Genomic DNA, 14,958 nt, shown 5'->3' with positions numbered 1-14,958 from the left:
GGGGGGGAGTGGCCAATTGCAAAGCTTACAGTGCAATCCCTAGCAGCACTCCATCCTTCTAAGTCAATGATTTTAGAAGAGTAGAACTCCACTCAAGATGGTGCTATCAGAAGCCAAAGCAGAACTGGTGAGAGCATCAGTGCTCAGACAAGACCCTTTGCAAGCTGATCCTGATGTGAAATGCATGTCTGCCAATGTTCTCCAGGAATCCCAACCTCCCCAGATCTAATATCTACCCACTGGGAGGGTGGGGTATAAGTGTGATAAATAAATAAATAAATAAATAAAAGAAGCAATAATGTTCACAAATACTTTAAAGATTAAATACAAAATCACAGTGTTAGGGAGGGGATGTTTTATTTGTTCGTTTATTAAAGGTTGATTAACACAGTCTAGTTTTTTCCCCCTGTATCTTCATTACTAAGTGAACTTCTTTGGAAGATTTTTTTTTTAAAGCCTCATAAAAGCTGCCGGCATCCGATTAGCAGCAGAATAGGCCTCCTGTCTTTCTCTGAAGACCAGGAACTTCAGGCTTCTAAAACAGAGATCAGTTCCTTCCGGTAATGTGGTTGAGGCACACGGAGTTTTGTCCCAGAGGAAAGAGAGACTCACGCGAAAGAAAAGGCAAAGCAGGAATTGCATCTGTAGAACTGACCTACTCTTCTCCATATTCTCTACACAGAGTTAAAAATGATATTAAACACCAGCTCCACTGCCATTCAATGAGAGTCAGAAATCTGGCAAAGAGAGCTTCTTATGCTGCTAAGAGACACACCAGTAGGATGGTGAATTTGGCAGGAAAGGGGTGATGTTGGTTAGGGGAAGCTCTCAAATTCCTCCCATATAATGCAATGGACCAGAGATGAGCCAGCGCTGGATCGCATGAACCACAGTTCAATGACCTTAAAATGAACTGGATTTGCAAAGTCTTGTTCAAATAGGCCTTTTCTTGATAGGATCCCATATAACAAATGATACCCCTCTCTTAGCCTCCACCCGCTCCACCCCAGTCCTTTCCAGCTTCTGTCCTGGGTACTGAACTATTAAATGATATTCCACGGAGGGGAAGAGACAGAGAAAGAGAGGACGATTGATTACCTTTATGAAATTAAGGGACTTTCAATCCAATCTCTGTTTTATGTCCCCCCCCCCCAATCAACCCCAAATTGAGAAACTTCAGTGATTATGCATGGCTAAACTTACTTTCAAAGGGACAGTAGAAAAAAAAGGGTGGGGACAGGAACAGAGAGGACCCCTATTGGGGTAGCTGGAGAAGCATCGAATGTCCCGAAGGCAGGTAGGTGATGTTGCGGGATCGCGAGAGCTGGTAGGCAATGTCTTCGGCTGCCTCGAGCTTGCGCAATTCAATCAGGCCGTCACCCGCGGTGGCCAGCGAGTTGGCGATCAGCTCTGCCGCCTTCGAATCCCCCTCGGCTGAGATGACTGCTGCTTGCTTCTGCTGTTCCGCCTGCGCAAACATAGGAGGAAACCGACATGGAGCTTGGCCAGACAGGAGGAGGCCAGTCAACGGGGCAACAACCTGAACTCCTCTCCCCAGCCCACCAGTTCGACAGAGCTCGGTTTCAAGAAACTGATGTGATAAAGAACTGTGGGAAATGGCACATGCTTGAGAATATGGAGGGAAGGCAGGTTTACCTGCAAGAGAGTCCATTTCAAGAAGAGAGAAGAGATTGGATTTATACCCTGCCCTACACTACCTGAGGGAGTCTCAAGAGCAGCTTACAATCTCCTTTCCTTTCCCCTCCCCACAACAGAGACCCTGTGCGGTAAGTGGGGCTGGGAGAGCTCTTTCAGGAACTGCTTGTGAGAGAACAGCTCTGAAAGTACTTTTTTCTTTTCCAAATTGAAAGTCATTCTGTTACTTTAGGAACATAAAATATGACTACAGACATTTTTACTTGGCATGAAATTATCACAACTAGCATATTAAAAATATAGTGTATCCAAACAATTATTACAAACAGAATACCCACCCACATGGAAAAACAAAACTGACACCTTTTTCTTTTCTTGTGACAATAGCACCTCCGAAATGCATCTTGTTCTTGCATTGGAGAGTTTTTCTTCTGATCCCTCATTCCTCCTGCCCACCAGCAGGTGTCCTTGATGTGCTTTTTCTTGCCAGTCCTGCCTGCCAAGGATTACCCACTGTGCTTCTGCGATATTTTATGTCCTCATGTCTTGGGAAAAGTGGACTTTTGTCTCTATCATGCTGGGACTTAGGTTCTTAGATAGAGTAGTTGATGGGATGTATAATACGGAAGGTTGAGAACCACTGTCTGAGCCAGTTTTCAAACTTATTATAAGGGTAAATACCAAGGACATATTTGGACATTGGGGAAGGTGTGCTAGGGAAGTGATATGTTTTGGAGCACCATGAAGCAATCGGAGAATTGGCTAAGTAGCTGACACAGTTGCTCAGGTCTAGTTGGGAAGACTCTGTGGTCTTACCTTTTCCACTATGAACCTGGCCCGTTCTGCTTCTTGCTGGGCGACCTGCTTCATTTCTACAGCTTCTGTGAACTCCTTCCCAAAGGTCAGATGTGTCTTAAGAGAGGAATAGGAACAAAGGAAAGGTCACAATGAAGGAATACCATCAACATCACATAAAAGATGGCGAAACATGACCGAGGTTACAAGCACAGTTACGCCATGAAGGTCACAATCTGACAGGCAGGTTTTATTTACGCATCAGAGGCACAAAAGATGCACAGCTGTGGCTTTGGAATGTGCTTTGGTTTTTCCGAGAAGTTTCCAGAAGTAACTGTATTTGCTCACATACACTGTTAACCTGACAGCAAATGATTTAGGACTCATTTCAAGAACGTGTGAGCAAACTGAGTTTTTGATAATCCTACTTCGAAATCTCTCAGTCACTGCTTGAGGAACATTCCAAATTTACTTCAAATGTAGCTTTAGACAAAATTTCATTGGCAACATCTGTTTCTAAGGCCTAAATCCCCCCCCCCCAAAAAAAACAATCTAACAAATTTTGCTAGAGGTACATAAATTATTAATTTTAAATTAGCTTTCTACCTATAAGGTAAAAATGTGAGCTTGGGTATGGGTTCTTTTGAATGAGTTGCACCGTCAGGGATTTTGGGGGCTTTGAGTTTTTCAAATGATGGCTAAGGTTGTGGCCCTGCTGGATCATTTGAGAAGGCGACATTCTAAGGAGAACTCTTCATGATAAAGGCCCAAACAGCTAGTGTTCTATTAGTTACAGAAAACTCAATATGTCCCTTTATTGATTTACCTCAGCTTTGTACGATGGACAGCTTTATGTAAGACTACACACTACCCATGACACGTCAGTTGTTGGTGTGTGTGTGTGAGTATCAGAAGTGATTTTTATGTTGGCTAGCAGGACCTCTGCATTCTTTTTTTGTGGGAAAAAACATCCTGTACAAAGCTACAAATGAGCTCTGTAAAAGGAAACCTACAGCATTATGGGTTTCTTTTGTAATTACCAAAAGAGTTGGATCCAGCCAGCTTTCTCACTCACTGTTGCCCAATTCTCCTGCTTATAAAAGTGCACATCCCATATTTGTTCATGTCGGTCCCATGGCACCCAGCAGAGCCTCTTTGGTGGCCACAGGTGACTCTTTTTCACCAGTGAAAAAGCAGATTTGGTCCAATGTAAATGCTGCACAGTCCTCTCCATGGTGGAAAGAGCTGGAAGAACGCCCAGCACCTGACTGCCCATTAGATGCTGAGAGCTTCGGCGCTTTAATTAAGAATAACACATATGCAGCCTCAGGACAGAACCTTGCTCTCCACAATTTCTCATCAGCAGCAGCAGAGGGAGCCCTTCAGTCTACTTTTTTGGCACTCCCAGATCCTATTCTATAGTATCAAAACCTCAGTGTTTCCCTATGACCTGAATCTTAGTATTACTGGGTAGACACAACCCTAAGCTTTGTGCCTTTGCCAGGGATACTAAATTATTTCATCTGTATCCTGCTTTTCGGTCTTGAAAACCCTCAAAGTGTCTTACGGCGCTTGAAGAATATAACTGTAACCATTCCCCCCCACCCCACCCCAATATTTCAGTACCCACTGGCTAAGGCAGGAGAGAAGGCTCCACTGCAAATGTGGCTTGCTTTTGCGTAACATGCAAAACAGCTGTCAAACATAGCCTTTTAGTAACGCTTTATACCAGAGGTGCCCAATGAGGTGCCCATGGGCACCCCAGTGTCTGCCAGCACCTTTCCTGGCGCCTGCCAATGCTTAAGTGACAGGGGCTAGACGGGGCTCTTGGCTCACCAGGGCTTCTGACTGGCTTTCCAGATTAAAAGGCACCCTGGTAAAACGAGCTTCTACTCAAACTGTAGAAGAGTTACGACTAGAGTTATATACAACCTCGCTCCTGGACATTTTGTGGTTGGCTCCGCCTCCTGTGGCCGCCATTTTGTGATTGTGCGCCCACCAGCCTGTGTCACAATTACAAAGGTGTCTGCAGTCAATCCTAAAAGAAATCAACCCTGACTGTTCCCTGGAAGGCCAGATAATGAAACTGAAGCTCAAATACTTTGGCCACCCAATGAGAAGGGAGCACTCACTGGAGAAGACCCTGATGCTGGGAAAGACTGAAGGTCAAAGAAGACGGGGACGGCAAAGGATGAGATGGTTAGACAGTGTCATAGATACAACGAACATGAAGTTGAGCAAACTTCAGAGGATAGCAGAAGACAGGAGGGCCTGGCGTGATCTGGTCCATGGGACTGAACAACAACAACTGCAGGATCAAAAAGGTTGGGGACAGCTGCTCTATATCCATACACATAAAAAAAGGAGTTATAAATTTATTCAAAGTTAAGTGGTGTGAGGATCCTGCATTTTATGCTTGGGAGAAGACAAGTAGTGTGGTGCTCATTAGTGAGCACACCCTGAAAGGTAGGGAGGTTTAGAAGTCGGTCCCACTCCAAAAAGCATGGGAACCAGTGCTGCGGTTCCCTTTTCCCCAGCACTGCAATGTCCTCAGTGTTGAGCAGGGAGGGGCCAGGTCCTCCTATGACTGACGGTGGCATCTGACCTGCACAAGACGGGTCACTGGTTTTCAACCTGTGCGCTATAAAACTGTAGGAACCCTCACTGTGTTATCAGGAGTTCCACAAAGCAAGAACTTTGGCAACTGCAGAAACCAAAAAACAAAACAAACCTCTGAACACATGCTAGGACTGAATTTGTATTAAGGGCAATGTTCCCTCTAAGCTGTGGAGTCCTGTGAGCAAAAATTCCACTTTGTGAGCTACTGGCATTGAAGTTGTGAGCGAGCGATTTGGCTACTGTGTAAATTAGTTTGCTCTGGAGTCATCCTTCCTGAGCGAAGACCAAAATGTGTGAGCCGGAGGCTTAAAAAAACTGTGAGCTAGCGCACACTAACTCAGCACAGAGGAAACACTGATTAAGGGTATTTTTGTCTGACAACAAGGTGTTGTTCTGCAGACCCTACCTTGCCAAGCCTGTTGCCGCTTTTGGCATTTTGAGAACCACAAAATGGCCGCTATGGAGGCCAAGGCAGACAATGATCGGTGGTTCCAAGCCATACACCATCCTACGAGGAAGGCAGTTCTTTGAGTGCTCCCTAGAGATACAAAAGGAACAACTTCCGGGTACTTCCGAAGCACTTCCTGCTTCAGTGGGGTGGAAGGAAACCAAGAACTGGTTCTTTGTTTTTGGGAATGAGGAAGAGGGTGCCGTGGCACCCTTGAGCAATGCATGATCACTGCCTTAAAAGACCCATTGCACATATCCAACTTACAGTATGTGCTGGAGGTCACATGAGATACACAAAATGGGGAGGGGGGGGGAGAATGGGACACATGCATATAGAAAATGCCAAGGGAAGAAGTTATTTACTTCATTCATACCCCCGTTCTCCCCTGTCCCCCAATAGGGACACGAAGTCGCTTACAACATTCCCCTCTCTTCCATTTTATCCTTGCAATAGCAACCCTGTGAAGTAGGTTAGGCTGAGATTGTGTGACTTGTCCAAACCCACCCAAGCAAGCCTCCACGGCAGACTGGGGGGTTTGAACCGGGGTCAGACACTCTAGCCGCTACATGACAATGGCTGCTATGAAAATGATATAAATAACAAAGTAAGTGGCTTTTAAAAGTGCATCCTAGGCTTTGGGGAACCTCCCAGGAGGATACAACAGATTGAAAGCAGAACGAAGCAATACGGAGGAGAACACCACCACTTTATATACCCCAGGAGTACATATGCCAAGCAGACTCGACCTAAGTAAAAACAAGATGGATCCCGGACAATCAGGCCTCAGAATGCCTAGGCAAAAACCCTGGAAGGTGTGACATCTTGGTCTGACCCAGCTGCAGCCTCTCCCTCCACCCTGACATCTGCATACGCCAGACAATGGACCTGCCTTGTCCCAGAGCTAACACCATTCAACCTGGATCATTAATCCTACCAGTTTCCCCATACCTCATACCCACCTTTTTCTTCACAATAACAGCTCCCCTCTTTCCCACCTAACACAAACGGAGGGTCACCAAACAGCACTGTGTCTTTTTGATTAGTTTAATTAGGAATCCATTAGCCACCGGACTCAACGGAGGAAGCAATCAGAGTTCCAGCCTAAACCCTATTTTACATCCAAAACCCCTCCAAAGAACATCTCCTGTTCTCCTTTGTCTATACCTGGGAACCCTATTCAGCATTCCCAAAATCCCGCAATTCTTTGTTTTATGAGGCAGTCACATGGGCATGCCCTCAGGTCCCATTTTTCCTAGAACTAGGCGGCCTCAGCTCCATTGCTGTGTGTCTTGTCTTGGGCGCCTACAGACGTGCACCCCCAAACTTTGTTTGGGTCACTTTCCATCTTCACAGTCTCTGCTCCATGGACTCCTGATCTCCTGGGTAGGTAGAGTATAATTTCCCCAGCACCCTCCAATTATTCCCGCTCACCTCTGTACTTCCATTGCTTGTGTATATGTTTTAACATGTGTTTTATTTCTGTATGTGTGCATTTTATTAGGATTTCCTCTTTTAATAAAAACAACCCTTTTGGTTAAGCAACGGACTGGTTATTGGAGAGTTCTCAAAGGGAAGGATCCCCGTAAAACATAGGTGGAGATTCCTGCTAGTTACCTCCCTCTCACAAAACAGCCGTTTTGTCTCCTCACTAATTCCCCCAGCAGAAACAGGAGACAGCCTCTTTTTGGGCAACACAGACCATCTGCGGTAACACAAGCATGATGCGTATTTGCGTAACTGTTTCGGAAAAGAAACAAATCTAGTAGACTGAGTCATAACACAGACTCCTGCTACTTCAGAGCTCTGTCTGGATCAGCTTGCTGCATAGGCTAGGCCTGAAAACCTCAGGGAGCCCTTTTCTCCTCCCTTCTCCACAACTCTCTCCCAGCAAAGTGTCTGGAACCAAGAAGTCCCTTACCAAGGAAACGTCATCTAGGATGAGGCCAAAGGTTGCCGCTCTTTCCATGAGGTCTTCGCTCACTTGTCTGGAAACCAGCTCCCTCTGTGTGATCAGTTCCCCAGCATCAAAACGAGCCTGAAACAGAGAATCACAAAGGTGAGCAAAAATAAAACCACAGGGCTCCCATACCAAGACTGCACGCAAGCCCAAGGGGTATGGTGGCCTTGCTTGAGGCCAGCATGCCCCTCTCTTGGTGCCCTTTGCCCTGTCCTCATCCCCTTGGATCCAAGAAGATGGAGATGCTGTTGGCCTCGCCAGGCCACCATATGGATAGCCATATCACAGCCAAACAGACAGCAGGGAGAAGGCACAATCCTCAGTGACTGGGGACAATTGCAGAGAGTGGGACAGAGAAACACAAAAGCTGAGAAACAGCCAAGAAGGAGACAGGTCAGGGAAGGTGGTGTGTCTGAGGGACTGTTAGGCTTTGGTCAATCTACCTCCAGAACCAAAGAAGGACCCATCACTGTGTTCCTACTCCTGTTGGCTAAATAAATCTGTGTCCACAAAGCTTTTGGTGCTTTTAGCTACATAAGTAGAACCCTGCTGAATCAGACTAGTGGTCCATCTAGTCCAGCATCCTGCCTCACACAGTGGCCAACTAGTTCCTCTTGGGGGCCAACAACAGGGCATAGAGGCTGAGGCCTTTCCTAATAAGAACATAAGGAGAGCCTTGCTGGATGATCAGACCAATAGTCCATCTAGTCCAGCCTCCTGTCTCACACAGCGGCCAACCAGTTTCTCTGGAGGGCCAGCAACAGAGCAGACAGGCCAAGGCCTTCCCCGACGTTGCCTCCTGGCTCTGGAGGTTCCCCTCAGTCACCATGGCTAATAGCCACTGATAGACATATCCGCCATGAATATATCTAATCCCCTTTTAAAGCTGTTTATTCCTGTGGCCATCTCTACATCCTCTGGCAGTGAACTCCACATTTTAATCACTCTCTGTGTAAATCAGTACTCCTTTGGGTGTGTGGGGCTTTTCAAGCAGACTGGCAAAATACAGGCTGCCTAACAACAACTGGTAGGAAGAGTTGCTCAAAAGAACCCCAATATAAAAGGAGGGAGCTGAGAAGGTTTATGAGGGAGGGGGAAAATAAGGCCCGGTGCCACAGGTGATGTGGAGAAAAGGATAAACAGCCACTAAATTAAGGCCCCAGGCTGAGCCATGATGGCTTCCAGGCTATATTTTTAATTCGTTTAGATATTTGTACCCTCTTTTTCTCCTCAAAGCAGCTTACAACATCATTCTCTCCCTCCTCCATTTTATCCTACCCACCCTGTGAGGTAGGCTAGATGTGTGTGAGGAGGAAAGAGAATCTGACCCAACTTCTCCCAGTGAGCTACCGTGGCAGAGTGGGGATTCGAACCTGGATCTCCCAGACCCTCGCCTGGCACTCTACACCATGCTGGCTCAGGTTAGCAGTGCCTGAGCTGCGCAGAATCCCAGCCTGCCCGCCTGCCTCTTACCACGACGGACTTAAGGATCTCAGTTGTAATGGAGGGCAATACTCGTTCGTCGTAATCTTCTCCGATGCTCATGTAAATCCGGGGAAGCTGCGTGGCCACCGGCCTGAACAGGATCCGCAGTGTGATGTTCACATTCTGTAGATCTACCAGAGAAGCAGAGAAGGGGGTTTAGAGCAGGAGTGGGCTTTTGCAGGTCAAGGAGGAAGCTGCTCCGACTCAGCTCTGGTGCTGTGGAGACAAAATGGAGAACCACCAGGCCACGAGCCAGGAAGGACCGCCTGGATGACCCTTCCTTCAGAGGACAGGCCTATCGAATCGACCGGAGGGATTTTGCTCTCCTCCTTTAGCCAAGTCCAGTTCCAGCAGTCTTTAGGAGCCATCAGAGCCAAAAAGGACACCTGGGAGAAGCATTCTGGGCCAGTCAGTTTCACATTTCTCACCTGGTACAAGTCCTTTCCATGTTGACTCGTCTGCCAGGGAGACATGCCTGCTACACAGCCTCTGTACATTGCAAAGGACTCTTGGCATCGACACCGGCCAGGCGCATGAACAGAGAGAGTGTCCTAGGAACATTCGCACGCTCTCCTGCCACTCACTACCACAGGAGGGTACAAGTGGAGCATCCAGGAGGTAGTAAAAGAAGGAAGCAGTAACAAGAAAAGTAATTCCGGTTGAGGACAGCCAGATATTTTTCGGGCCAGTAGATTTTTCTCTGCTGAGAGACCCGGACAGCCCAAAGGAAGTACTTTTCTCCACTTTAAGGAGTCCCAAAGTGGCTTACAATCACCTTCCCTGCCTCTCCCCGCAACAGGCCCCTTATGAGGTAGGTGGGGCTGAGAGAGTTGTGAGAGAACGGTAACTGGCCCAAGGTCACCCAGCAGGCTTCGTGTGGAGGAGTGGGGGAATCAGACCCGGTTCTCCAGATCAGAGTCCGCCACCCTCAACCACTACACCACACTGGCTCTGCGCTGGTCATTGCTGATTTTCTCAATAACAGACCCCTGACTGTCTCACGAGGAACCCCAAACACTGGAAGCTAAAGGCCAGTCTAAGTTTTTGAACCCTTCAGCTGTTTTTGATTGCTTTGCTGCACAGAAGGCTGTCATCAGCTCCCTTCTTCTTTCTCACCCGGGGAGATGCTTATTCCACTGGTAAGTCTGCACTTCCAGGGGGCAGCACGCCTCACCCCCTGAGCGGCCTTGCAGGTTCACAAAGAACCACGGCCAGCTGGGCGCATGGTCCACTCACACAGCCAGCAGACAGCCCTTCTTCAGGAAGTCTTGGGCAGTGGAGTGCCGCTGCTAAAAACGAGCGGCTAAGCAACTGGGATGCTATTAGCTATTGCATCAGCTTACAGACATTCACAGGCACAGCTTCTCTTTCCCCACCCCCTAAAACTCTTAAATGTATTTTAACAGCTTCATTTAATGGCTTCCGTATTCGTTTTCATTTGAACTGTTTTAACAGCGTAATTTCTGCTAGCCAGCCATCTCGAGCAGCTCTCTGCAGAGGGGGCCTATTAGCGCCCTAAATCAGAAATTAAAAAATGGAAACACACACACAGATGGCTGTCAAGTCACAGCTGACTTAGGGCAACCCCACAGGGTTTTCAAGGCAAGAGATATTCAGAGGTGGTTTGCCATTGCCTGCCTCTGCGTTGCTACCCTGGCATTCCGTGGTGGTAAAAGTAAAGGTTCCCTTGCTCGAAAGCCAGTCAAGTCCGACTCTAGGGTTGCAGTGCTCATCTCCGTTTCAAAGCCGAAGAGCCAGCGCTGTCTGAAGACATTTCCGTGGTCATGTGGCCGGTATGACTAAACACCAAGGCACACGGAACGCTGTTACCTTCCCACCGAAGTGGTACCTATTTATCTACTTGCAATTTCTTGCTTTCGAACTGCTAGGCTGGCAGGAGCTGGAACTAGAGACAGGAGCTCACTCCATCATGCGGCACACTCGGGTCTCGAACTGCTGAACTACCGACCTTCCACAGCCTGCAGTTCAGCGTCTTAACCACTTGAGCCACCGCAGCTCCTTCCGTGGTGGACTCCCATCTGAATATTGACCAGAGCAGACCCTCCTTAGCTTCCGAGATCTTGATGAGCTTGGGCTATCCAGGTCTCTCAGCAGAGAAAAATCTACTGGAGATCCCCGGCCTGAAAAATATCTGGCTGTTCTCAACCAGAGCCAGGGCCTTTTCAGCTCTGGCTCCAACCTGGTGGAACTCTGTGCCACATGACTTTGTTCAGTTCCACAGGGGCTGTCAGGCAGAGATGTTCCGCCAGGCCTATGGTTGAGGACAGTAGTGGTCTTCATGTAGCCTGGCCTTCCTTCCTTCCACTCCCCCTTGGGGTAAGGATAATCTGGTTTTAGACGTCATCTCTAATGGCTTTTGTATCTGTTTAACTGTTTTTAACTTATTTATCTATCTATGATTGTATCTTTGAATGTTGTACACCGCCCTCAGCCCCAAGTATGGGGGAGGGCGGTTTAGATATCAAATTTATAAATATATAAATAAAAAATTAATCGGAGCCCACCGCTGGTCCCGAGTACTCACCTTTGCTGCCCGTGATGACCGGAACATTACGAGGGCGAGAGCGGCAGTCAAAGATGATAGGCCTCTGCACCCAGGGAATGAGGAAGTGGGTCCCTTCGCCCACCACTATATCTTGCACGCCCCGGAAGCGGTCAAAGATGACAGCCCTGTGTCCAGCGTCCACTGAAAAGCGTGGCACAGAGAAGAAACAAGTCAACTATACACTCTGAATACAAAAAAAGGGGGGGGGGAATCCAGGAATACTGGACCAAGTGGAACAGACTTGAGGGAATCCATAAGCAGGGCCTCATGAACAGGACTGGAGAGGTGGGCAAAGAGGTCCTACAACAGAGACGCTTCAGAGCTGGAGAGCCATCATCCCCACCACACCTGGGACTGACCTCTGTTCCCTCCCAGCCTTTTTTGATTGGTTCAATTGACAGCTGGTGTTGTGGGTTCTCAACTGTTTAAAGCAGGGGTGTCGAACATAAGGCTTGGGGGCCAGAACTGGCCCATCAAGGGCTTTTATGTGGCCCGTGAGCAACTAGTGCAAGGGAGGGAACAGGAGGCTGCTCGGGGGAGAGTGGGCGGAGCCACTCCGATTGCAGCTTCAGTAGAACCACCTCGTCTGTAGCAGTCAAGCAGCATGGAAGCATCTGCCCAGTGCTGCACTGCTGGCTCTCCAGTCCATGGGCTCTCCAGCCCATGTGGGTTTTCCTTTGCATCCCCCTCCCAGCCCATGAGGCTTTGCAGTGAGGATACACCAACTTGGTGATTACCAGCTGCTGTCCTTTATACCGTTTGTATCTCCGGTACCTGGCATTACTTTTTATGGCACATGTGGCCCGGCCCGACAGAGTGACATTTATGTCAGATTCGGCCCTCGTAACAAATGAGTTTGACATCCCTGGTTTAAAGTCCATGGGCACCTCAGGAATTCTGACAACGGGCGGAGAGTGCAACTACAAAATGGCTGCCACGGGAGGCAGAGCCTCAGACAGAGAAAGCCCAAGTGCAAGGGAGAAAAGGGATAATTTCAAAAGCACACTAGAGAGAGGGGCGAGAGACTATAAAACCAGCACTGTGGTAGCAGCTTTAACTGAAATGATACTATTTCATTCTGCATAACCAATCAGATGCCCTGAGGGGCAAGAAACCCACGCTGCCTCACCCACTTTCTAAAAACGGTGTTGCCGGTCACCAGGGTGCCCGGGGGCACCACGTTGGGGACCCCTGCTGCAGAGGAAGGTCCTTCCAGGATCTGGGAGCAAGGGTCCTGTTACCTTCAGGGCTGTGCCCAGAGACAACACTCCCACCACACTTGTCTATTTAAAAAAACCCACAGCACTGGACACCAAGAGGAGCATTCTGGTGAAAACAGGCACTCATAATCAACCACAGGATCCGGCCCTGTTCTACATAACAACTCGACATGCCAGAAGAAAAGGCCTCCAATCCTCACCATTATAAAGAGCAGAGTTGACAACCCCGCCAGCAATAGCCAGGCCAAGGCCGAGTTTCCCGATGGTCTCAAAGAGCTTGGCAGCCATTCGGTCCGCTTCGGTCCTGTTCCTCTGTTCCGAGAACTGTCACGCCTGGAACAACAGCCAGGAAAGGTAGAGTAACATTTCAAAATCTGAAGCAACAAAGTGGCTTTGATGCAAAAGACTTGCAAATCAAAGAGCTGGGTGGCTTTTTTGTCTTTTACTTAGATCCACTTAGGTTTGGCTTGGGGCTGGTGCCCTTTGGCATCCATGTGGGTGGGAAGCTCCACTGAACTCAGTGGGCTATGCTTCTGGATCACTGTGCCCAAACTGGGCTCTTAGCAACTGAGGATTCAGAGAACTGGAGGAAATATACAATATACACAGCTACACTCTTGGAGAAAGGGCACTGCATAAGAGGCCTGGGGTGCAAAGGTGTGCATTAGGGCATGCTCTCATGGGCTGATGAGTAAAGCCCCCCCAGCAGACTTTCCCATCCCCCGCATATCAGATCTTCAACCTCTCCAAACTTCAGCCTGTGGGTCAGGTTGGTCACAGAGCCCAGCTTGCTGGGTCACAAAAGCCTCTGCAGAGCTGCCGTTTTCCCTTGGCTGCTATTTCAAAGGACCCACTGCCCCACTGCTGGACCTCCTGATGGCACCTGGTATTTCTGGCCACTGTGTTGACAGAGTGTTGGACTAGATGGGCCATTGGCCTGATTCAACGTTGGCTTCTCTTATGTTCTCATGAGAGCAATGGTCCCATGCATTGTTGCCTCTCCTTGCAGGCAGGCTGAGAGAGGCAACAGGACAGTGAGGCAAGGTCACTGAGCAGCGGAGAGCATTCCTCCACGGCACTGACCCTTGGCTTGCTCTTCATTACAGCACCCCTCCTGGCATTTGGCTTGTGTTTCCCATCCAGAACTGTCTCCGCTGCCTAAGGCCTTGGCACCAGGAGGTCCCCCCCCCCCGTTTTTCTTTGTCTAGAGAAGGGGCTTTCAAGTGTTGCTAGTTCAGGCAGCCAGCAGGGCACTGCAGTTCGAGCACTAGATTAGAGTCCCAAGCTCCCAAATCTCCACCCAGCCATTAAGTTTACTGAGGGGCCCTTGGGGCCAGCTGCCCTCCCTCAACCTAGCCTACCTCACAGGGTTCTTGGGAGGATAATGAGAGGAGCACCACCCACACTACCCGAAGCTCCATGGAGAAAGGGGGGTGGAAACAGACAGGGAACCCTTTTCCTATCAGCTCCAGGAACGCTGACAGAGAACGTCAGAGCACATTATAAGGCACACACGCCCAAGTTCGTGTAGGAACATCTACCAGGTCTCCCCGTCACCCATAGTATGGAAAGATCCAGAGCTTTCTCCTCCAGTCCTTCACTTCCAAGCCCCTCCCCTCCCAGGAACTTCCCCTCTGCTTCCTCTCCCCCTTTCCACCCCACTCCAGCACCTTTCCTGCTGCTATTTTTTTTCCTTCCTCGGGGGGCCAACGTTGTGCACGGCGCTGTACAGTGTCTCACCGCTCCCTCCTGGGGGAAGGCAAGACCTCCTTGCAGCCTCCATTCCCCTCCCTCTTTTACTCCTTCAAAGTAACCCTGGCAACTATTTCTCCCCAACAGCGGCCGCAACCAAAGCAACAACAAAGCGAAGGGGCGCCACTGCCTCCATTTAACTTACCGAATTCACCTCCCTTTGCAACGCTGACCTCCGCATGCAACCCCAGCAAGCCACCTGGTCCCACTGCGCTTGCGCACGGCTCATGCGCCAGAACTGGCCGGCCATTGGCTCACGGCTAGTTGCCGCAACGCCTGACGGGATTCGTCGTTCTCAGGGGCTGTGGAGGAAATTTAATCCGTTGAGAAAAACAAGGAATGGTGTACTGGCCTTTCCCTATTATTTACCAAAGGTGATAGCGCTGAACTGCGGGATCTCCTAGAAGTGTTAGGTATTAGCCCAGGAATGTAATATTGAAGATATGAAAGAGTTTTG

The 14,958-nt window shown here is 48.8% G+C and overlaps 1 protein-coding gene across 1 annotated transcript; it reads right to left on the bottom strand.

The window, feature by feature from the left end:
- Positions 1 to 1,149: 1,149 nt before the first annotated feature.
- On the bottom strand, positions 1,150 to 14,726 carry PHB (prohibitin). The gene is made up of 7 exons (XM_015409224.1): positions 14,647 to 14,726; positions 12,950 to 13,082; positions 11,509 to 11,670; positions 8,952 to 9,094; positions 7,440 to 7,556; positions 2,473 to 2,568; positions 1,150 to 1,468 (listed from the first exon to the last, which is right to left on the bottom strand). The coding sequence occupies exons 2-7, from the start codon at positions 13,035 to 13,037 to the stop codon at positions 1,256 to 1,258; spliced, it is 819 nt and encodes a 272-aa protein (XP_015264710.1). The 5' UTR covers positions 13,038 to 13,082; positions 14,647 to 14,726; the 3' UTR covers positions 1,150 to 1,255.
- Positions 14,727 to 14,958: the final 232 nt, after the last annotated feature.

The sequence above is a fragment of the Gekko japonicus genome, unplaced genomic scaffold (assembly GCF_001447785.1).
Source record: "Gekko japonicus isolate JY-2015 unplaced genomic scaffold, Gekko_japonicus_V1.1 scaffold240, whole genome shotgun sequence".
NCBI classification, from domain to species: Eukaryota; Metazoa; Chordata; class Lepidosauria; order Squamata; family Gekkonidae; genus Gekko; species Gekko japonicus.
Note: the sequence above shows the minus strand (reverse complement) of the source record. Positions and strands in the feature narration are given on the sequence as shown.